At 38.3% G+C, this 22894-nt stretch overlaps 1 protein-coding gene and 1 long non-coding RNA gene across 2 annotated transcripts in view; one reads left to right on the top strand and one right to left on the bottom strand.

Moving 5' to 3' along the window:
* Positions 1-1195: 1195 nt before the first annotated feature.
* On the bottom strand, positions 1196-16931 carry CCDC110 (coiled-coil domain containing 110). Its single transcript, XM_078148143.1, is given in 8 exon segments — positions 1196-1270; positions 1790-2847; positions 2850-3921; positions 8020-8079; positions 8186-8290; positions 9156-9221; positions 11856-11911; positions 16776-16931. Coding segments are annotated over 7 exon segments (2427 nt in total). The 5' UTR covers positions 16843-16931; the 3' UTR covers positions 1196-1270; positions 1790-1846.
* Positions 16932-17286: 355 nt separating this feature from the next.
* LOC110222587 (uncharacterized) overlaps positions 17287-22894 on the top strand; it is a 174161-nt gene continuing 168553 nt past the window's right edge. The window contains exon 1 of the long non-coding RNA XR_002328435.2: positions 17287-18616. This is a non-coding gene — a long non-coding RNA (uncharacterized LOC110222587). The remainder of the gene's footprint in view (positions 18617-22894) is intronic.

Genomic DNA, 22894 nt, shown 5'->3' with positions numbered 1-22894 from the left:
GATTAAATTAAAAAGCTTTTTGTACAAACAAAACCAATGCAACCAAAATTAGAAGGAAAGTAGAAAGCTGGGAAATAATCTTTAGAAAGTGTCTCTGATAAAAGCCTTATTTCTCAAATATATGGAGAACTGAGTGAAATTTATAAGAACACAAGCCATTCACCAATTGATAAATGGTCAAATGATATGAACAGGCAGTTTCCAGATAAAGAAATCAAAGCTATCTATAGTAATATGAAGAAATGCTCTAAATCATTTTTAATTAGAGAAATACAAATTAAAACAACTCTGAGGTACCACCTAACACCTATCAAATTGGCTAATATGACAGAAAAGGAAAATGATAAACATTGGAGAGGATGTGGGAAAATTGGGACACTAATGCATTGTTGGTGGAGTTGTGAACTGATCTAACCATTCTGGAGAGCAATTTGGAACTATGCTCAAAGGGCAACCAAACTGTGCATACCCTTTGATCCAGCAGTACCACTATTAGGTCTATATCCCAAAGAGATCATAATAAAGAGAAAAGGACCTACAGTTACAAAAATATTTGTAGCATCTCTTTTTCTGATGGCAAAAAAGAAATTGAAAGGATGCCCATCCATTGGGGAATGGCTGAACAAGTTGAGGCATATGAATGTAATTAAATACCACAGGCAGGTTTTAGAAAAACCTAGAAAGACTCACATGAACTGATGCAAATGGAAGTGAGCAGAACCAGGAGAACATTGTACACAGTAACAGCAACATGATGTGATTATCAACTATGAATGCTTTAGCTCTTTCAATAATCCAATAATCCAAGATAATTCCAAAGGACTCATGATGGAAAATGCTATCCACATTTGGAGAAAGAACTGATGGACTCGATGAATACAGATCAAAGCATACTGTTTTCACTTTATTTTTTTTTTCTTTTGGTCTGTTTCTGCTTTCACAACCTGATTAATATGGACATATGTTTTACATGATTGCATATATATAACCTATATCAAATTGCTTACTGTTTTAGGAAGAGGAGACAAGAAGGAAGGAGGGAGAAAAATTTGGAACTCAAAATTTTGTAAAAATGAATGTTAAAAATTGCCTGTTCATATAATTGGAAAAATTAATTACTATAAAAAAACCCAAAAAAACCCCAAAATTTAATTTGACTAAATTTATTGGGGGAACAAAGAACATAGACAAAAGTTTTTTTTTTTATTGGTCACAAATATTTATTAACATTTCTTGCAAGGATGAGAGTGATGCAGTTTAGGTGATATGCCTGGGAGGAAAAAAAAGAGTTTTCTTTTAAAGTGGGAGTTCTCTAGAAATTACATTTTAGGACAATTTAAAGAAAAAAAAACCTACATGTAACATCCCAAAGATTTTTTGCATATATATGGTGTAAGTAAAGTAACATGGATTTGATCAGAATAGTAAAAGTATTAAATTAATGTACTATACATTAAGCTAATTCTTCAAATATTAAATTGCCCTCATCTAGAAATTGTCCTCTTATGTTAGTGGAGGAGCACAATGCAGCAGGATCAGAGTCTGAGTTCTGCCAAATATTACCATGTAATCTTGGGCAGGTTGCTGAACTACTCTCAGCCTCAATTATCTCATCTGCAAAACAGGAATAAGTCCTGCTGTTGTTAGGATCATATTAGATGATGTTTATCCAGTGCTTAGTCTATAAAGCACTTTGTAATCCAATGTTATTGTTATTACTCTAAATTAAAACTCAATTTCATAAATCAAACTTAAATGTAACTATAGTAACCCAATACAACATACATACCTTATAGATCATGCTCTAAAATGTTATTCCTGAAATTAAATTTTTCATAAGTTATCACTAGTCATCAAAATGACAATGCTCATTTCTTGCTTTGTAAGTCAGTTGAATCATCTCATGATGTTTATTTGAAAATACTTTACCTGAGGTAAAGTAATCTCGCTGACGCTGCACTTCAAATTGCAAACTATCCCTTTCATTTTCTAATGTTCTTAAATAGTTTTCTAAAAGCAGCTTGTCTTCAGTTAGCCTACTGATGTTTTTTGCAAATTTTAGATTTTCTTGAGTATGTTTCTTTAATTCTTCTTTTAGTACTTGATTATCTGACTGAAGACCCTTGACTATTTTGGATAATTTCTCACATTCCTTGCCCATTTCAGTCATGGCATTCTTAAAAAAGCTGACTTTGGATTTTGCATTTTGAAGTTCTGCTTGAAATTTCTCTTTTGCATCACATTGGTAGGAATGGATTTTTTCAACCTCTTTCTCTATTATATGTCTGGCAGCTGTAGATTCCTGTAATGTGACTTCAAGATTAAGCTTTTCATTTTTAGCAGTCTGTATCATTTGAAGAAGAGACTCTTGATCAGATTTGGTTAATCTCTCTTTTTCTTTTAGTTGCAGTATCTCCAAATGACTTCCTTTTAGTTCATGTTCAAGTGAGCTGTTTTCTTTTTGAAGTTGGCATGCTTTTCTTTCCAGCATCTGTTTATCCTTTTGTAACACTGAATTACTTGTTTTCAGAGATTCTAGTTCTGCTGTCAGTCGATTCACTTCATGACTGACAAGAACCATATCACTTTGTGTTTTCTCTTCTTTAATTTTTAACTGATTTATTAAGTCAATCATGTGTTGTATCTCCAAACAGAGTTGGCCATTTTTTTCTTCTAGAATTTTATTTACATTTTGGAGTTCAGTATACTTCTGTATTATTCGTTTCAGTTCAATAATACATTCTTTATTATCTTCTTCTGCTTTACTTAAGTTAGCCTGAATGATTTTCTTTTCTTCAACCAAATCTTTAAGTTGATTTTGATATGTTGAATTTTTCTGCATCAGAACTGTATGATAAAAACCATGGGTTTTATTTTTGTCTTTAGGTCAAGATTTTCATTTTCCAGTCCTAGTACTTTCTTCTGTACTTCCATAGATTCTTTTAGATAATTCTGTAAATACTGAATTTTTGCAACATACTGATCAGTTACAGGGTTGATTTTTGATGATTTCTCATTTTCAAGCTTTAGTGATCCTTGGTATAACTCAAATAGTTGCTTTTCTTTATCTTTCATTTCACGTTCTGTTTGGTCAATTAATGATGATGTATCTTTTGGGTTGCTGGAATCCAATTCTAAATATTTAATAATGTCAGGGTTAGGAATTTCCCTATTATTTTCCTCACTCTTTACTTCATTTTGTGTAGTGATATGGTTAAAATCTGCTGTAGGGTCATTCTCAGATAAGCTTTGACAGTTCTGACAATAATTAGTACAAAATTTTGACATTGTTTCCCCTAGTGGAATCAGTTTGTTTACTAATGCCTCTAATTCTGAAATTCTGGTTGATTTTGTCTCCTCATTTAATTCACTATCTATATTTTCTTTCTTAATAGAGTCATTTTTTCCTAATTTTGAAGAAAATGGGATATTTGAACCATTACCTTGAGCATCTGTAGCTATCTTTAGCATATGAAGTTCATTTGCAAGAGCCAGTTCCCTTTCATGTGATCTTTGAAGCTCATTTTTCATTTTTTTGATAGAATGGCAAACATCTTCTAAGTTTCCACCAAATTCTTCTTTGAAAAAAAGCATGGTATTTTTATATTCAGTTGGTAAAGCTGTATTGGCAGAAGACAGATTTTTATTTATGTAAGGTTGAAAAGTATAAGAGTCACTGCAATTCTTGAGTAAGTTTGATTTTTCTAAAGTGCTCATATTTGGGCTTGAAGTCGATCTATTTGTTTGATTTTTCAAAGGTGATATGTTCTTGGAAGTAACCTGGGATGGAGTAGTTACACCTTGGGAGACGCTATTGCCAGCGACAGAATTGGATTTTTCCCCCACAGAATGTCTAGTGCTGGACTCCTCAAAAAGATTAATTTTCTCCTTAGAAGGGGTTTCTTCTGTATTCTCTGTAGACTGACAGAAAAAGCATGCTATGAAGGGCTATCATTTGTTGCATGACAATCTCTTGTGAGGAATTTGTTGGAAAACAAATACAGTCTCTTATCCAATTCCTCAATTCTATTTTTATAGCATAAAAGCCTAATGGAAAGGTGATATAACTCACCTAGGAAAGGTAAAGAACAATGTTATGGAGGCTTAATTTTTGTGTACATCTTAATAGTTTACTGACAAACAAAAAACCATTATTACCTTCATGCTGTACGCTCTGATTCAGATAGCTTCCCACTTCATATAAGGCAAACTATCTCCCTTTCTTTCACTCAAAACACCCTGCAAATTCTCTGTCCACTAGAAAATGTTCTCCAGCTAATAAGGGGAACCAGAAAACAGGAAAGGTCAAGCATTTCCTTCGAACAATAGAAACTCTCCTTGCCCGCTTGTTTGTTTGTTTTGGAAAATCCTAAAGCACAGAAGGATAAGTTGACTGTTGCCTGATTAATCTTAATTGTCTCTCACTACAGCTAAGTGGAATGGATTGTTATTATTGTGTTTGCCTTTGATGCCACATTTTAGAAAGACATGGGGAATGTGAGTGTAGAGAAGAGCAATGGGAATAACTGCTTGCCTAGGAAAGAAGGAATGTTTGGTGTCTACTATGTGAATTGATATTTGCTACTAGATGACGATAATGACAACCACAAGAAACAACATACAGTAAGCAGAGTGCTGCTTTGAAGCTGGGTTCACTTTGTGCATTAGACTAGCTGTGTAGCTCTGAACAAGTCACATAATTTTTCTGAGCTTCAGTTTCTTTCTCTTTAAAATGGGGATAAGAAATAACACCCATGCCCCAGGGCTGTTGCCAAGATGCCCTGCAAAGCTTAATGCACTATATAAATGTGAGTGATGAAGAAAACAGAAGGAGGAAAGAGAAAATTATTTAGGATTGGTATAAAAAAGGGAAGTTTCAATGATGCCCTAAATTTTTTTCACCTACAAAAAATTTCCTTAAAGAAGAATGATGACTATCCGATTTCTATTTTGTATGAAACTAAGAAGAGGAAACTAATTTAAATTGAAGTGTAATAAAGAGTTGGGTTTAAGGAAATAGTTTTGATCAGTACAAGTCCTAAAACATTAGAGATGTGAAAAAGGATATGGAATTTTGCATCTCCACTTGCTTGATGTCCTGCTGGCACCTTAAACTCAGTTTGTCCAACATCATCTTCCTTAAACTTCCCAGCCTCCCCATTTCTGTTGGTAGCTTCATCCAGCCTTGCAACCTCCAAGTCATCTGATGACTTTTCCTTCTCTGTCATTGAGCCCTCTTTTAAATCTGATATCAAATCATTCAATTTTTCCATATTTCTTTTATCCAACCCTACATCACTAATGATGCCGCCACTCAAAGTTAGGCCTTCATCACCTTTTATCCAGACTCCTATAATTGCTTCTTAAGTGGTCTCCCTGTCTCCAGGCTCTTCCCTCTCTAATCTTTCACATAGCTGAAAAAATAATCTTCCTAAGGCTGATCTTGTTACTTCCCTCCTCAAAAAAGTTCAGTTGTTCTTTATTGCCCATAGAATACAAATCCTCAGCTCCAACTCCTCCATAATTCAATTTCAACTTACCTTTCCAACTATATTTCATGTTATTCTCCTCCATATCCCTTGATATTCCAGCCAAACTGAATTACTAGCTAGCTGTTCCCCACAGACTGAGGTACTATATGTATTATCTTAGTGTGTTTTCACAGGCCAGCCATCCCTGAACTTCAATACTGACTCATCTCTGCCTTTCAAGAGCCTAGGACTTCCTCCTCCCTGAAGCTTTGTCTGACTGTGTAGGTGAAAACATTCTCATTTTTCCCTCATAGGGCCCCTGCCCCCAAATATTCTCTCTCAATCTTTCCTTTATTGCCTTTATTTATATGTGTGTCATTTCCTCCAAGTAGAATGCAACTTTCTTGAAGGCAAGTAATCTATCACTTTATTTTTGTACTGTCAATGCTTTGAACATAGTAGTAGGCACTGAGTAAATGCTGAATTTCTGATTCGAATTATTTAGGACAGCAATCCTTAATCTTTTTCATCTATTACTCATTCCTTAACAATTCTGCACAATAACATAACTAAAATGTTTGGTTTCAGAAGTAAAATGATGAGAAAACCAAATCTTTGATTTGAAAAAGACTGCTAGCAAAATGCAGGGTCTACATTGTATTTACATTTATAGACAGAGAAAAAAATGGGTAGAGGCAATCTTCTACTTTGCCATAGATCTATCTGCTTTGTTTTTCCATTTTTTCCAATACAAATGAGAGCCAAATAAATCTCAATAATTTGAGTGATTGATTTTTAGTAGTAGATAATTCCTGCAACTTTGTGCTTAACTGAAGTGGACCGTCTATGTAAATGAAATGTTTTATGGAGTCTCAAAGGCTGAAAATAATTATTATTGACTTAATAGCAGTTGAGAGTAAATTGAAAGCTACTTGTGGAGTAATTTCCAGATTTTTCACTTGGGGTTTCTTACACCTTGTGTGAATTATTCAGGTGATAGCTATGCTTATACACACACACACACACACACACACACACACACACACACACACACACACACACACACACACACACACACACACCCCAACAAATCAAACCCCTCAATTTTGCCTGTGTTTACATACACAAAGGCTCCAAGGACTACTCTTAATATTGCTTTTTTGTCAAACAGATCAGAACATTCTAGTTATACTGTAGAGCCATCATTGGAAACCTGGAAGTACTAGGTGCTCAGATTATGCCACCATTTAGATATACCACATAAACTGAATTGATTGAAAATAACTGTTACAATTTGTCCTTGGAAATATTTTACTTTTGTATCTGTAGAGACAATCTTTGCTCCCAATTGGCATCATACTCAACATTAAAGGCAATAAAGGAAATGAAAATTAGGAGAGTGTTTCCAGGAAGCAGAGGCCAGCTAACTTTGAATAGCTTAGAGTTTGCCACTCCCACTACCAGTTTTTTTTTGGGGGGGGCAATTGGGGTCAAGTGACTTGCCCAGGGTCACACAGCTAGTAAGTGTCTGAGGCCAGATTTGAAATCAGGTCCTCCTAACCCCAGGGCTGGTGCTCTATCCACTGCACCTTCTAGCTGCCCCTCCACCACCAGCTTTTTGTTTAGAACTCTAAAATTCTGATTTTAAAAAAGGCTTTTACTTCAAATCCTCTTTATTCCCTATGAGGTTACAAACTTTCAGTTTGGGAAATATGACTGGGCTTCATAGGTCATGGTTTGTTGTTGTTTTTTTTTTTTACATCTAGTTATAAAAGCAGCTGGTCAAATCTATGACTGAGATTAATGAAAACTGTTAAATGAAACTGCCAGCTGCTGACCTTGACGGATACTACAGTCATAGAAGTACAGTTAGGTGGCAGAGTAGATAGAGGACCAGCCCTGGAATCAAAAGGACCTGAGTTCAAATCCAGTTTCAGACACTAGCTGTGTGACCCTGGACAAGTCACTTAACCTTGTTTGCTTCAGTTCCTCATATGTAAAATGAGTGGAGAAGGAAATGGCAAATCACTCCAGTATCTTTGCCAAGAAAACCCCAAATGGGGTCATGAAGAGTTGGACACCACTGAAATTACTCAACAACAACAACACGGTTGTAGAAGATTATTACCACATTAGGGTTTGGAAATGCCCTGGGTATCTACTCATGACCGAAATTCTCATTAGACTCAGTCACATATTTGACAGGCTGTTTTCCCTACCTGTATGCCAAGATATAACAAATACCATGGCTCAAGAATAGGCTAAGGTTTTATTTCTTAATTGCAAGGGGGTTAGGACCTCCAGAAAGAATACAGAAGATCTGTAAACAAACCTTCAGATTGGGAAAACTCTCAAATAAGTTCTCTCAGTAAACTCCTTTAAGGCAAGAACTGTTTTGTCTTTACATCCCTAATATGCAGCACCATGCCTTGCATATAGTAGCACTGTCAGTTGATTATAGGATTCATTTCTAGAGTTCCTTTCCACTCAGATAAAAATCAGTTCAGATCCTCTGGGCTGGCAAGGTCATACCTAAGAATGGACTCACCTGCTTTAAGGTCTTTTGGCCTTGACTGTCCTTATATGATATTCTGACAGTTTCTTCTTTCTATTAAGGGGAGAAACAAGGTGAAAGTGACCAGTGGAACAATGTTGGCAGACAATTCTCTGAAGTTCCAATAAGTATACAGAAATTATTTGAAGTAAAAACGTACTGTAACTTTCTCAACAGGTTTCTTGGTTGCTTTTTCTGTGCCAAACTGTGGACTCTCTACATTGATAACACTTTTATTCAATATTTCACTAATTTCAGATTGTACCTTAAAAAGGTAAATAGAAAATGTTAGAGTTTTAATTCAGATTCAGACAATTATAGATATGCAAGAATACTGTTTATAATTACAGTTTTGAAAGGCATCTTTAAAATTGTAGTTCATAAACAACTATTCCCTTCATATGGAAGAACATAAATTGCAAAGCCATTTCCAGGTTACTTTTCTCTTAAATGATTTGTTTACAAAATGAGTAAGACTCAATTTATACAATGTTAAATTTTTATTAAGTCAAATATTTTCTGAATGTCCAGTTTTTAGAAAATGTTTTTACTGCTTTAGAATAAATATGTTAAAAGCATAATTTAGCACTGGACTGAACTAAGCATTCTAGTATCGCCTGTCTTTGATGCCCTCTTTAATGAGATATTAGGACCAAGATAGTATCATGAACATGTTGTGTTTTGTTTTCTTAACAAAATGCTGGAATATCTGTGCTCTCAATTCAAAAGTGACATAAGAGCTATTTCATTGTAACCAAGAAATTTAAAGACAAAAATTGTAGTATAGGCACCAGATACCACAGTTTATTTTGGACATACATTTCCACCTTGATGATTACCTCATTGAGAAGCTGGAAAGGTCTCATATGTGCTCAGACAATGAGAAAGACATATTTAGAGCTGCAAAGGGTCTTAGAGGCTACCTAGTCTAAACTTCCCCCACCCATTGTATAGATGAGAAAACTGAGGTTTAGAGTAGTTAGATGACTTGCCCAGGGTCATAAAGTTGTAAGAGGGAGAGCTGGACTCTGTATCCAGGTCTCTGTTCCCCCTGTATGACACAATGTTTTACATCTGAACATAATAATACAGGACTTAGAAAATTAGGAAAAAATATAGGAAAAACATACCATGCTAACATTTTGTAAAGTTTGCATTCGAAGAGCTTGAAATGATTCCAGTTGATGTTGCAGGGCCTGTAGTTAATTAAAATGTGGATCAAAATTAAATTTCTTCTAGATATAAACCATAGACTTGAAGCTAAAGGGGAGCTTTAAGGTGATCTAGTCCGACCCCTTCACTTAACAAGGAAACTGGGTCTCTCTGAGGGTAAGTGAATAGTTCAGGTTCACTTGGGAGTGAAGAACAGAGCTGGAATGTAAATCCAGGTTCTTCTGACTCTAAGCCTAGTACACTTTCTAGGGCCAGAAGTCATCTATTTGTACTGATCATCTACTTGTGCAGTATTTCTATGAAGCATTTATACTGATAAATCAGTCAGGGCTAAAAGTTGTTTGTTGGTGGGTCAGGGACAACACTCAGGCCACTGGGACTCCATAACCATGATTAATTGAACATTAAGCATTTGCTAAGGGCTTTCTGTATGTCAGGCCCTGTGGTTAGCACCAGAAATACAAAGACACAAACAAAATACCCCTGTCCTTAAGGAACTTACATCATACAAAAAAATAATGCAAATCAAATACAAATAACCTTGGAGGAGTCGCTAGGAAAGGCCTCCCAGTCTAAGTGCTACTTAAGTTGAGTCTCAAAGACAACTAGGGACTCCAAGAGGCAGGAGTAATGAGCAGAACATTCTAGGCTTGGAGGCAGGTAGGTGATGGAGTGTTGTATGGGAACAATTAAAGATATGCCAGTGTGGTTAGACCATAGAAAGTGTGGAAGGCAGTAAGGGGAAATATTGCAAAGGTTAGATGGGGAAAGGTTTTGAGGAGCTTCAAATGCCAGAGTAGTTTATATTTGATCCTAGAAGGAGTGGGGAGCAGCAGGAATATATTCACCCTGGCAATTGTGTGGAAGCTGGATGGGGGTGAGGGGAAGAACAGACTGAAGACTTAGGGCTGACACTTCCAGTGGGAGGCTAATAGTGAGGACCTAAATGAAGGTGGTAGCTGCATGAACAGACAGAAGGAGGTATATTAGAGACTGTGGAGATATAAATGACAAGATTTGGCAACTGATGAACTATGTGAGGTGAATGAGAATACAGATTCCAAGATGACATCAAGGTTGTGTAAGTAAGTGACTAGAAGAATTATGGTACCCTTGACAGTGACAGATAAGTTTGAAAATGAGGCGGGTTTGTGAGGAAAGATCATGATTTCTGTTTTGTACATTTGGAATTTAAGATACCTGTGGGAGATCCAGTTCCAGGTAGTTTGTGAAGTGGGATTGGAGCTCAGGATATATAAATCTGAGAATCATCTGCTCAAATACACTGAAGAGATCACCACACATGAAAGAGTATAGAGAAAAGAGAAGAGGGCCCAAGACAGAGCTTTGGAGAACACCTACAATGACCAGGTGTGACATGGACAATAATCCAGCAAAGAAGAATCAGAAGGTATAGACAGACATGTAGGGGGAAAAAAAGAAACCACAGAGAGAGCAGTGTCATGGAAACATGGGAAGAGTATACAAAGTGGACAACAGTATCAAATGTTGCAGAGGAGAAAGATGTTTCAGCTCAGTGATGATTTCAGACTGTAGAACATTAAGAAAGTCAGAAATAGAGGCACTGAATGTTAACTGCTTTATTTAGGAGTTTGGATGAAGATGAAGAAAAGATATAGGATTTTATCTAATGGGGATGGTAGGATCTAATATGATTTTCTTGAGGGTGGGGGAGACAAATATGTTTGTAATGAGCAGAGAATGAGCCAGTAAACAGACTGAAGATTAGAAAGAAAAAAAATGATAATGATAGAGGGAGCTATCTGCTGGAAAGGGTGGGAGTGGATGGGATCAAAGGTATACACTCAGAGAGAGAGTCTGGCCTTGAGAAGGAAAAGGGCTATCAAATAAAGAGGGAAATAGTGGTGGATCCAGTCAAGGGGTTGTGAGGTGAGGATGGAAAAAGAGAAATTGCTCAAATAATGACTACATTTTTCTCTAACATGAGACAAGGTTTTCAACCATGAAATAAGAAAACAGGTTGTGTGGGAGTTTGGAAGAAGGAATGTCTGAAAAAGACTGTGGTGAATGGGATAGGGATCAACTAGGGAGGAACAGAAGGATTGCTTTGCTACAATGAAGGCACAGTCTTGAGCTCAGATAACAAATTTATGGTGGACCTAATAATGATGATGGCTGCATGACTTCTAGCACCATTCAGCAGCCCAGGAATAGGAGTAGAGAAGGCAAATGGTAGAGCTGTTACAGGATTAGGGATTACCAAGCTGTGATTGGCAGTAGGATAGTGGAGCAAGTGATTTGAGAATAGAATACAGGTAGAATTGAACTGGTTCACTAAATAGGATTAGGAAAGGTGGAGAGTGTAGCCAGAATAGGGGTCATATCCTGTAAAAAACTGAGAGGTGCAGAGATGAGAAGTCATGGTAAGGACCAAGAGTAAGTTTAGGAGTAAGAACAGGGAGAGATGAATGAGAAGAGATGATTAAATAAAGTTCAGTATTCACAATCATAGAAGTGGAACAGTTACAAGTGATGGCAAGATCAAGATTGCCATGTGTCTGAAGCAAAAAATAAATTAGAAAATATTACATATAAACAGAGCTATCTACAAACATTTTTAATGCAAATCTTGAAAAAAGATTGGGTTTTGAAATTATAGTGTGAAATTGACTCACTTTTAATGCTGATTGTGTCTGGTTTTGATTTTCTGTTTCTGCTGTAGAGGCATGTTCTACAAAGCAAAAATGACAAACTGTAATCTAGCTCTTACACTGTATTTCATTGCATGTGTGACAGGGAATATTGTAATGAATGACCTAAGGATCATGATAAACTTGAAGAGAGAATAAAGAGCCCAGTGGTAGGTGTATGGTAGGTATTCATAATATACTTCTTGTATTACAGCTTTAAAAGAGCATAACAAAGAAAAACTACTTGAGTTTTTAGGAGTATTTCATTTTGACAATAAATTGTTAACATGAGTAATGGATTGGAGACATCACAGAAACACAACTAGAATAATTTGAAAACCTAACTCAAACTTTTAAACAATTTCTTTTGGTATATTTAAAACATTCTAAAGTTTCAGTCTTTTCATTGATTTCAAGAGCTGTGTCACAAGTTGTAGAAAGACAAGCCACCTACTTCTGCCTAGAGAAAGCATGTCTGTATTCAGGAATACATGATAACAATCATAGACTTTTGTTGCTAAAATAGCCCTTGGGGATCACATAGTATCTCAAAGAGTCCTAAGACATATTTAAGCAATATTCATTCTTCATTTTCAGTCGCGTGCACAACTCCATACTAGACATTGTCGGGAAGTAGTGGACATGGTCTCTACCCTTAAGAAACTTACAATCTAGATGGCACACAAGGTGAACAAAAAAATCAACAAGCATTTATTAAGTGGATATGCCAGGCACAGTGCTAAATGCTGGGGATACAAATAAAGGCAACTCCCCTCGCCCAAGTTTCTGCCCTCATGCAGTTCATAGTGAATGGGGGAGAGAACATGCACACAAAAAAGATAGAACTCTATAGATCTATATAGATGTATACATATATATAGAGATATATACATATGTATATATACATATAGATGTGTATATACATGTATATATACATACATATGTAAAAGGATGAACTGGGGTTATTAAGAAAGCATATTTAGAGAAAATATACAGTTGTAAAATAAAAATAAAATTTAATGTGTTGAAAACAAAGCAGAAAACAATGGGGTGGTTGGTGCAGGGAAGATTTTGAGAAAAAGAAGAGAAAATATTTTGCAGCTTTCAGAAAGTCAGAAGATCCATGCCAGTGACAGGGAGCTCCCCATAGGAGCTGCAGATCACAGTCTGTCAGTGCTTATACATCCTGCAGAGTTTGTGTTGGGTGTCTGTCTGCCCTACAATATCAGCCCAGTTTTGTTCCAGTTTACATGGACTCTGAGGATAACCTTAATACTGCTTCTCTTGTATAATTCTTCCCTGCCAGGAATATTTCAATGTTTTTTTTTTCAAAGACTGTGGAGTCACAGCCCTGTGTTTTTATATTTAGGTTAAAAAGAAAATGATAAAGACCCACTCACACATGCTCCTAAGCACCTTGATGCTTGCCACTAACTATGCCCATCCCCAAGCTCTGGTATATTGGTTTCTCTCTTTCCCCCATGAAGAGACTAGACTATCAGGGGACTATCACTCCTCTCATGAGATATCAGAGACTGTCATCAGGGTCACTACATGCTAAACATGCACCTAGTAGACTAGCAGAAGCTTTCATGGTCTTGCAATTTCTCCAGCAGGCTGTACAGGCAGGGGACATCTGCCCTTTCCAAGCCCTAAAACACACTCTCAGATGCCCTTACTCTCTCCCAAATACCATTAAGTGAACTAACATGCCTAATGATGTTCATCAACATTAAGATCTTAATACTCTTTCCATGACTGAGTATGCTGTCTGCTTTTCACCAGGATTCTAAACCCTAACAGAAAATCCTGAGATGGAATCCTTGTACCTAATAAACCCAGAAGATATAATTATTTTTAAGCTAATGATTTATAATGACACAGGACAGTGTGCAGAAAACCCTCTGTGATGTTAAGTTTCAAACACTTTGTTCTACTGACTCAAACATTCTTTCTTAAAGATAACTTTTATTGAACCCTTATGGCATATGTATAGCACCCGACAAACATGAAGGAGATAGTGGATGGTGTATGCTTCCACTGTTGAATCCATTTCATGTTTCATGTGTCCTCCTAAACTGGGTAAAGGTAGAAAGACGGATTATATGGCCTACAAACAAAAGGAGTCGGTGAGTTACCCAGTCTAGGAAGTTTAGGGAGAAAAATTCTACCAATCTACCAAGAGATTCTTTGAGGTTAAAAAAAAGCCTCTTCTGAAATAAAATTCACTTTTTAAGGGTATGGGATAGGATAATTTAATTAAATAACTCTTGGGGGTCAGTACAGAATGAAAATGTTGTTTGAATGGTAGAACAGGGTACTTCAGATAATCAAAGGGCAGGATAAAGGCACAGATAGTTGCAGTATGGGAAACTTGCAAACATTAACTTTTCCCAGACCAATTCAGTTTCCCCAGTTTTGACTAGTCCATTCTACTATCCATGTCTCTCCATCTATTATCTGCATTTACTCTACTGGAAAAAAGAGAAGAAAGAGAAAAAGGAAGAGAAATGAGATACATGTATACACACTATCCCTCTCCCTTTTATCATCAGTATTTGAGGGAAAATTTGAACAAATGCTGTCTTGAATGCTGAAAGCCTTCTGTGTTTTTATTCAATATTGTCTTACTTTAGGGGAAGGGAATAAGCATTTATATAGTGCCTGCCATGTGCCAGACATTTTTAATTGTTTTTACACATGTCATTTTATCCTCACAACAATCATGTTGTTGAGTTTCACAGTTCTAACCTATTTTAAAGTTGCACAAACTAAGGCAAACAGATATTAAGTGACTTGCCCAGGGTCACAAAGCTAGTAAATGTCTGAGGCTGGATTTTGAAATCAAATCTTCTTGAATCCACCAGATGTCTCAACAAGTTAAATACTTCATATTATATTAAAAACATTAATTTAGACTAATTTAGGAAAGGCCAATTCAAATTAGTCAAGTCTGAAAAAAATAATTTTACTTTGTAAAACTGATAAGTTCCTGAAAAATCATGTGTAAACTGAAGTTAGGTCAATAAAATCACATTTTAAATGCGTTAGAGATTTTTTTTTAAAAGGAATCACATTGTAAATAATCTTATGAATTCAAGTATATAAATTATATTTTAAAATTTTTCTTTTAGATTTGCTTATGGTAAGGAACATCTCTATTCCACAGAATCAGAGCTGGAAGGGGCATTGGAGAACATTTATTCCAGAGGTTCTTAATTTTTATCATGGACCCCTTTAGCAGTCTAGTGAAGCCTGTGGGTCCATTCTTGGAATAATTTTTTTTAACCAAAAAATAAACTACATGGGAACCAAAGATTTTTGAAAATATTTTATATATATATATATATATACATACATATATATGTGTATGTGTGTGTGTGTAAATAAAATTTTTGCCCATCCAAGTTCACAGACTCCTTGAAATATTTCCACACACCTGTGGACCCTAGGATAAGAATCTCTGATCTAGTTTATCATTTTACAGAGGATGAAATTAAGGTCCGTAGAGGTTAAATGAGTTGCCAAAGTGTATCACAAAGCAATAGGCAGCAGTCAGGTTGTAAACCCACATGCACTGATCCTAAATCCAGCACTTTTTTCACTGTACTTGGCTGCTTCTTCAATCACTGCTTAATATTTCAAGTGTAGTAAATAAGTGTTAGGTAGTTGTGGAGACAATATGAGAAAAAACAACTTTGTAACTATGCTATTAAAGACTGTTATGGCTTCTACCTTCAGGTATGCTCTATGTTTGCCTATGTGGGAGTTTGACTTTACAGACATGACTGAAAGTGTTGTTTATTATCTATGGTTCCCAATGCAAAAGCTGACTATATTAGTAACAGTGTCTGACAAAGAAAACATTCACAGAAATACTCAGATCTTTGTGCCTCTCATTGGGCACAAGAAGGTAGAATTATTTTTGAAAATAGTTAATTCTTATCTCTGCTTTCTGCTCTTAACTACTAACTAAGCACTCCAGAAAAATGAATTTGAGCTCCTTAGGGATATGCCAATGCAGTCTAGGATCCCTACTCAGGCATTTAATTCACCATCTGTGACAAATGTCATGCAAATAAAAGTGGGAACAGAGAGTAAGTTATACTTCACTTAAGACTTTAGGAAAGCTGCGTTTAGAGAGATGTCATTAAGATCCTTTCCGTGATGTAAGGAGTAAGGTAGCCCATTTAATTCACTCGTGATCCAACTCGCTTGAAGATATTTTTATGAAAACTTACTGGGGACACAAAGAAAAGCAAAGACAAGACTGGTGCATAATGCTGCTGATGCTGGGGGGAGGGGGGAGGTGGAGAAGGAAAGTTGTACTTCACCTAAAGGCTTTAGAAAGTTACCTCTGGAAAGGTATCATAGAGATCCTCACAAAAAACGCAAAGAGCGGGGTGGGCCATTTAATTCCTCTTGATTCAACTCACTTAAATATACACTTATAAGGGCCTATAAGTCTACCAGGTATTGGGAGTTACCAAGGTAAAAAAAGAAACCACCAAACAACAAAATCCCAAAACAACAAACAACGAAACCCCAAAACAAAACACGGAGTCTTGGCCTACCAGTTTAATAGGTATTGGAAATAAAAAGGGGGAAAATACTTACTAGCCATTGCCTGTTAGTCTAATAAGTACTTTGGTTGGGGGGAAACCCACTCAGTCCTGCTAATGTAAGAGACAGCAGGGGTACCAAGGTAAAAACAACAAAAAACTATGAGTCCTGGCCCTCAAAGGACACTTGTTTTAAGTTCAGTGCTTTACAAGAGCTGCTTGATGACAAAAGTCCCTAAAGGAATTGAGGCTGCTTGATGAAAGGACAGATTATTCAAAGCAGGCAAAGACAGGTAAGAAAGGGAGGAGGCACTCATTACCTTGTTTCCTCGACCATTCCTACCTGGCTTCAGGGTGGATTTACTGGGAATTCCCAAGAGGTCCAGGTGGAAAGGATGCATAGCATCCATCCTGAAAGTGGGAGGCTGACAGCGGCTCCTGCCCCCTTGGAAAGACACTGGGGAGGGGGTGTGGCCTCAAAAAAGCCAAGGGAGGGCTGACTTTTACCTTTTGTTTGTCCACTGCTCTCCTTTCCCCCCTCAGAATGATTTAGGAGCCTAGACACAGAAAGGAAAGGAAACGCAACTTCCCTTTTCTGTAACCGAACCGCAGTCTGCTGAGCGCTTTACGTAAAACGAAACCATCTTTCACTGCGGGGGAGGTGAGGTGGGGAGGTGGGGTGGGGGAGTCCCTGCAGCCAGCGCGCTAAGCCGCCACTGGAGGGCGCTGTGGGCCCGCCCGGCAGCACGGACAGCGGCAGCAGCGGGCCCTGCCGTCCGGAAGGGGGCGCCCCGGCAGGCGGGTGGGCGGCTCACGCGGTCCTAAGGACCTGGGGAGCGACGCCGGGCTCGGAAGTGGGCCCCAGGAGGCCAGGCCGCCGCCGTCGGCACTCGAGGGTGTCCCGGGGCTGGGCGGCGACGGCCCATGATCACCCCCACCCAGCCTGCCCGCCGCCCCCCTTTCGGGCCTCTTCCCGCAGAAACCCCTGAGAGGCCGGGAGGAGGAGGGGAGGGAACGGAGGATGCTCGTTCAGTCCTAACTGCCCTGCGGCCCACCCCGACCCGAGCCGCCCCCGCTTAGCCCTCTCACCCGGAGACATCTCTGTCTCCCCCGGCCCAACCCCCCAACCGCCTATCCCCGCGCATTTCCCCCTTCTGTATCGCCCCACGGCAGCGCGTTGCCAAGGGAATGAGGCCCCACCTCGTGGGGACACGGAGGACTGCGTGCTGGTTCTCAGCTCTGGGCATGCGCCCCGGCTCTGAGCATGCGCCCCCGCTCCGGGCATGCGCCCGTTAGGCGCCTCCTGAGCTGCCACAAGCTCCTCGGACTAAGCCAGGGGAGAGCTCTACACGAGGACTTGGGGCTCGGCTTCCAGTCTGCGCATGCTCCTTGTGCCCCCCTTGGGCTGGCTTGGGGCAGGGCCGGTTATGAGGATTGGGGCTCCGCAATGCCCACTTGTGCGGTCTCCTGCTTCTGGGGCTAGTTCAGGGTTTAGGGAGGATTGGGGCTCAGCTTCAGGTTTCTACATTGTGGTAGGGCTGGTGTAGTGGTTTGAAGGTTAGAGGCCATGGGGTTTGAATCCCAGGTCAGCAGTGGTCACCTTGCTGACATCTTGGCCAAGGCACCTCACCGTTCTCAGCCTCAATTGCCCCAGCTTAGGGAGGACTAGCACTTCTGGCTTGAGGACTTGCTGCATCCTTTTCAGGGCTGTTCATTCACCTTTGGCGTCCATTGGCCCTAAGCTCTCACCTGTGGTTCCAAGAAGCTGTGACATTTAAAGCAGCCACACCTTGGCCATCTTAACAACAGGCTAAATTGGGTTAAGGCTAACCAACAGGCCTCCAACCCATTGGTGAGTCAGGGGAGTGTCTACCCCCAAGCGTGTGAAGACTTCCTCAGCTGGACTGGTCAAATAAGAACAATTTGCTTCAAAGGCCATGAAAGCCACTGAAACACCTAGAGCTTGGTCAGATATTGAAGATGCCAAGGTCATCCACTACATCCTGGGCCATAGTCATCCTGACCATCTTGCCATTGGACCACAATGACTTTGGAAGAGTGAGGCTAAGTGCAACTCTGCCTGACTTAAATCCAATTCAAGCATGAATCAAGACGTCCCATCACTTCATGATGTCATTAGTATTCTTTGAAAACAAAGGACTAACAAGCATCGCAAATCCTGAGGTAGGGCTGGTGTAGAGGCTTTGGAATCAGTGGAGTTGGGTTTTGTAACTTGGTGCATACTTATAGCCAGTATATCGGTTCATAGGCTAACTAGGATAACCAGAAACACGTGAGACTTAGACTTCCTGATGTGGGCAATCACACTTTATTAATCAAAACATACAGACTAATCCAAGAAATGAAATAATGATTGTAAAGTTTGTAGACAGTGCCTAGCACATAGTAAATGCTAAGTAAATGTTAACTTATACTATTATTATTCTAAAATTTGCCTTATATTATGAACATAGATTCCTAAAAGTACCAATGTCATTTGAAGTTTTGATAGCTTATATTTAGCTTTAATAGTATATATTTATTGTTCAGTTGTTTTCAGTCATGCCTGACTCTTTGTGACCGCGTTTTGAGTTTTCTTGCCAAAGGTACTGGAGTGGTTTGCCATTTCCTTCTTCAGCTCATTTTACATGTGAGTAAACTGCCGAAAGTCATGCAACTAGTAAGTGGCTGAGGCCGGATTTGAACTCAGAAAGATGAGTCTTCCTGACTCCAGTCCCAGGACTCTCTGCACTGTGCCACCTAGCTGCCCCAATAGTGTGTGTGTGCCTGCATGTGTGTGCATCTCAGTAGCATACACACATACATATATACATAGCAATCAAATATTCACAATATATAACTATTAAAGCTGTTTAAACTATCAAATTTATAGATTTTATTATGTATATTTATATATACACGTATGTATACATATAAATATTTCATATATGCATGTACCTATTTCCCCCCCACCCCAGCTCCTGATGGGCAGTGTTTGCTTCATGTTTTTGTTTTTGTGTTCCTAGCTCCCAGCAATGAATTTATATGAACAGTGAACATAGTAGGAGCTTAATAAATAATTTGATTGATTAGCTACTTCATCATTCAAAACTATCTAGAATCACAAATGTTTCTAGTGGAGATGACAGGGTTTCCCATCTTTTTCTTGTTCCTTAAATACAGGTGGCACCTAAGGTTCTGTCCTTGGCTTTCTCCTCTATGCTATCCCCTGTGGATCCCCTATACGCCAATAACTTCCATCATCATCTCTGTTGAGATGACTCCCAAATATATATCTCCCTGTAACCTGTCCCCAGAGCACCTGTGCTGTATTGCCACCTATCTCCACATAATATGTGAGGGATATCTAATATTCAAAATTAAACTCATTATCTCCCCCTACTTTCAGCTTCCCCTCCTCCCAACATCTATTTCTGTTAATAGTACCACCAACTCCTTCTTCAACCCATCCTTCAAATGCAGCCCAAGAAATCTTCCTATTTCTCTGCCCTGTGTTGTAATTATGTCACTCTTGTATTCATAAAACCTCCAGGGGCTTCCCATTCCCTACCGATTACAGTTTGGACTGCTGATCCTGGCTTTCTAAATCTTCCTCAGCCAGGCACAGTTCATCTTTCCAACCTTACATCATACTATTTTTTTCCCTTTAAGTGCTTTATACTTGAGCCAAACTGAATTACACTGATTATCCCATCCTCTTCTGTCTTAGCACCTTTGCTCATACCATCTGACATGCCTGGGCTGGACTTTCCCTTTTCTACATCTTTGGAAACCTTTGTCCTCCTATCCAAAGCCCAGCTCAGATGCCACCTCCTCTGTGAAGCTTCCTTATTGATGTTGCTACCTCCATGCCACACTTTCAAGCTCATGACTTCATAGTTATTGTTGTCTTTTACTTCTCCCGCTTCGGCTCCCACTTAGCTGGAAGTGGTTTCTCCAGATTTCTCATAACACGTTTCCTATATCTATCTGTCTGTCTGTAATTACATACACATACATATGTGTATATATATATATATATATGTATGTTATATATATATATATATATATATGTTTGTCATACTCTTATATCAGTAGTTATTTGTAAAGGAGGTACCAGATTATGGATTAAATTCTTGATCAAACTGACTAATTTACCTTTATTTTATATTAAAGTTATTTCTGTTAGATTTTTCCAGCTCTGGAAAAGTAACATTAAAGTGTTCTACTATTTTTGTGTATGTATATATAAAATAATTAAGTTCATTTTTCCCCTATAAATTTAGATGCTGATCTGCTATTTGATGTTTATTGGTTTAGTATTGATATTAATTTATTTTCTATGGTTCCTTTAAGCATAATTTAGTCTCCTATTGATATTACAATTTTTTTCATCTAATAGTGTCATTGCAACTCTTGCTTTTTTGAAATTTACCTGATGTATAGTAAATTTTGTTCTAGCCCTTAATTTTAATTCTGAATGTACCATTACTTTTTAGGTTGTTTTTTTTTTGCAAACACCATATTAGTGGGTTTTCTTACATCTTCTTACATTATTTTCTTTAATTTCTTTGGATTGTTTAATAGATTTACATTAAACATTATAATTATAAAGATTCTATTTCCTTTCATTTTTTTAATCCCCTAGCTCTTCTAAGTCAGTACTTTCCCCCCTGAAATTAGTTTTACTTAAATTGCTTTGATGTTAGCCTGTCCCCATAGGTTCTTCACTCCACTCCCTCTTCATTTGACCATCTTTTTCCTAATTATCTCTCTCTCTCCCTCTTCCCCCCTCTTCTTTCCCCGCTCAGTTAAGTGATTAGTTAAAAATCTCTCCTCTCCTTCCCTCCAACTTCTTATTTTTAACTAATTTTCTTTTGCTGCTCCTTTTTGTAAGAAGCCCCACTCTTTTATTTAAAATTGTTCTCTTCATTATTTTTCTTCCAGTCTGTTCTGAGTTTTATTTTCTGATATATTGGCTAATGCTTTTTCCCCCTTCTTCTCTATGTAACACTCATGTGGTTAAAATATTAGCTTCGGGCTTCCTCATCTAACCAATTTCTCAGTTATTATCTTTGGAGAACTTGCCCTATTTTCTTTTCATTCTTCCTTTCCCTTTGTTCCTCCATTCCTTCCTTCCTGCTATACCTTGCTCATAGAAATATCAATCTGTGAGGAAGCAATGTTGAACTAAGGTAGCACTGTATAATTAAAAATTATACTGTTCCAAAGCATATGACTCAGTCCTACCTACCTCAATCTCTTTCTCAAAGATCATGCCTTTCTTATGTATGTCCATCTTCCTTGCTACCCCCGTCTGGGCTTCAGTTGCTGCCAGGGACAGAATTGGGGAGTTTTCCCAATTGGTTTTAATAGCAGCATATAATAAAGGGAATTCCCTAATTAATCCACCAGCAGCATATAAGGAAACTTTCTAAACAACCTGATACCATGATAGGACATTGGATGAAGGCAGCTGATGGGAAACAAAATACTTGTGATTGGTTGACAGAGGATCTGCTGTTCCATGGACCTTTAAAAAAACCTGCCACCCTACCACCACCTCCCCACGAACCCGATCAATTTGCTCTGGAAAATTAGCTCTTGTGGAACGTCGGAGCTCTAGAGGAAGCTCTCATTAAAGAAGGAAGGAAGGGAAAAAGAAAAGAAGGAAGAAAACAACCACTTACTATGTGCCAAGCACTGGGCTAAGGGCTTTACCATCTGAGACAGCTTGGGCCAGAAGTCACAGAGACCCAAGGTCAAATGTGGCATCAGACACTCACTAGCTGTTAAGACTGCTTGACCCTGGGAATCACTTAACTTAAATACAGTTTCCCCAACTGTAAAATGAGGATTATAACAAGACCTACCTTACAGGATCAAATGAGATAGTATTTGTAAAATCAGTTCCTGATACATAGCAGACCCTATATAAATGCTTATTTCCCTTCCTTTTACATATAGTTTCTCATTTGATCCTCAACAATCCTGGGAGGGAGGTACTATTAAGCTTAAGACTTGCCCTTAATCTTTTCCCTCGTACCTCTTGTAAAATATAGCAGGGAGTAGAAAATGGTTTTCTGTCCTCATTAATAATAGCAGCTGAAGCTCAGGGTAGCAGGAGACATGAGGTTTTCATAGAGCCTGACAGGGGAATTCAGAAAATTGCTTCCTGAATCCCAATCTTCTGTGAAGAGGAATGGGATTTCCTAGACTTCCTAGAGAACATAATCTCAGAAATAAGCTGAAAAAAGACGTTTCTGGGTCAGCAGCACAAGCTTTGAGAGTTGCTTCATAGGCAACTGTGAATCCAGGAGTTTTTAAATTTGAGTTCCAAGCACTGAATCTTCTTCTGCGTTTCCCAAACAATATCTTGTTTTTAAGGCAAAGCCACTTCGAATTTTAGCGGAACTAGAGAATGGAAGTAATGGGGATTGAAACCCAGACTTGTCAAGCAGT

The sequence above is a fragment of the Phascolarctos cinereus genome, unplaced genomic scaffold, assembly GCF_003287225.1.
Source record: "Phascolarctos cinereus isolate Bilbo 61053 unplaced genomic scaffold, phaCin_HiC Scaffold_9;HRSCAF=440, whole genome shotgun sequence".
In the NCBI taxonomy this organism is placed as follows: domain Eukaryota; kingdom Metazoa; phylum Chordata; class Mammalia; order Diprotodontia; family Phascolarctidae; genus Phascolarctos; species Phascolarctos cinereus.
The sequence above is the reverse complement of the archived record's forward strand: the minus strand, read 5'-3'. Positions and strand labels throughout refer to the sequence as shown.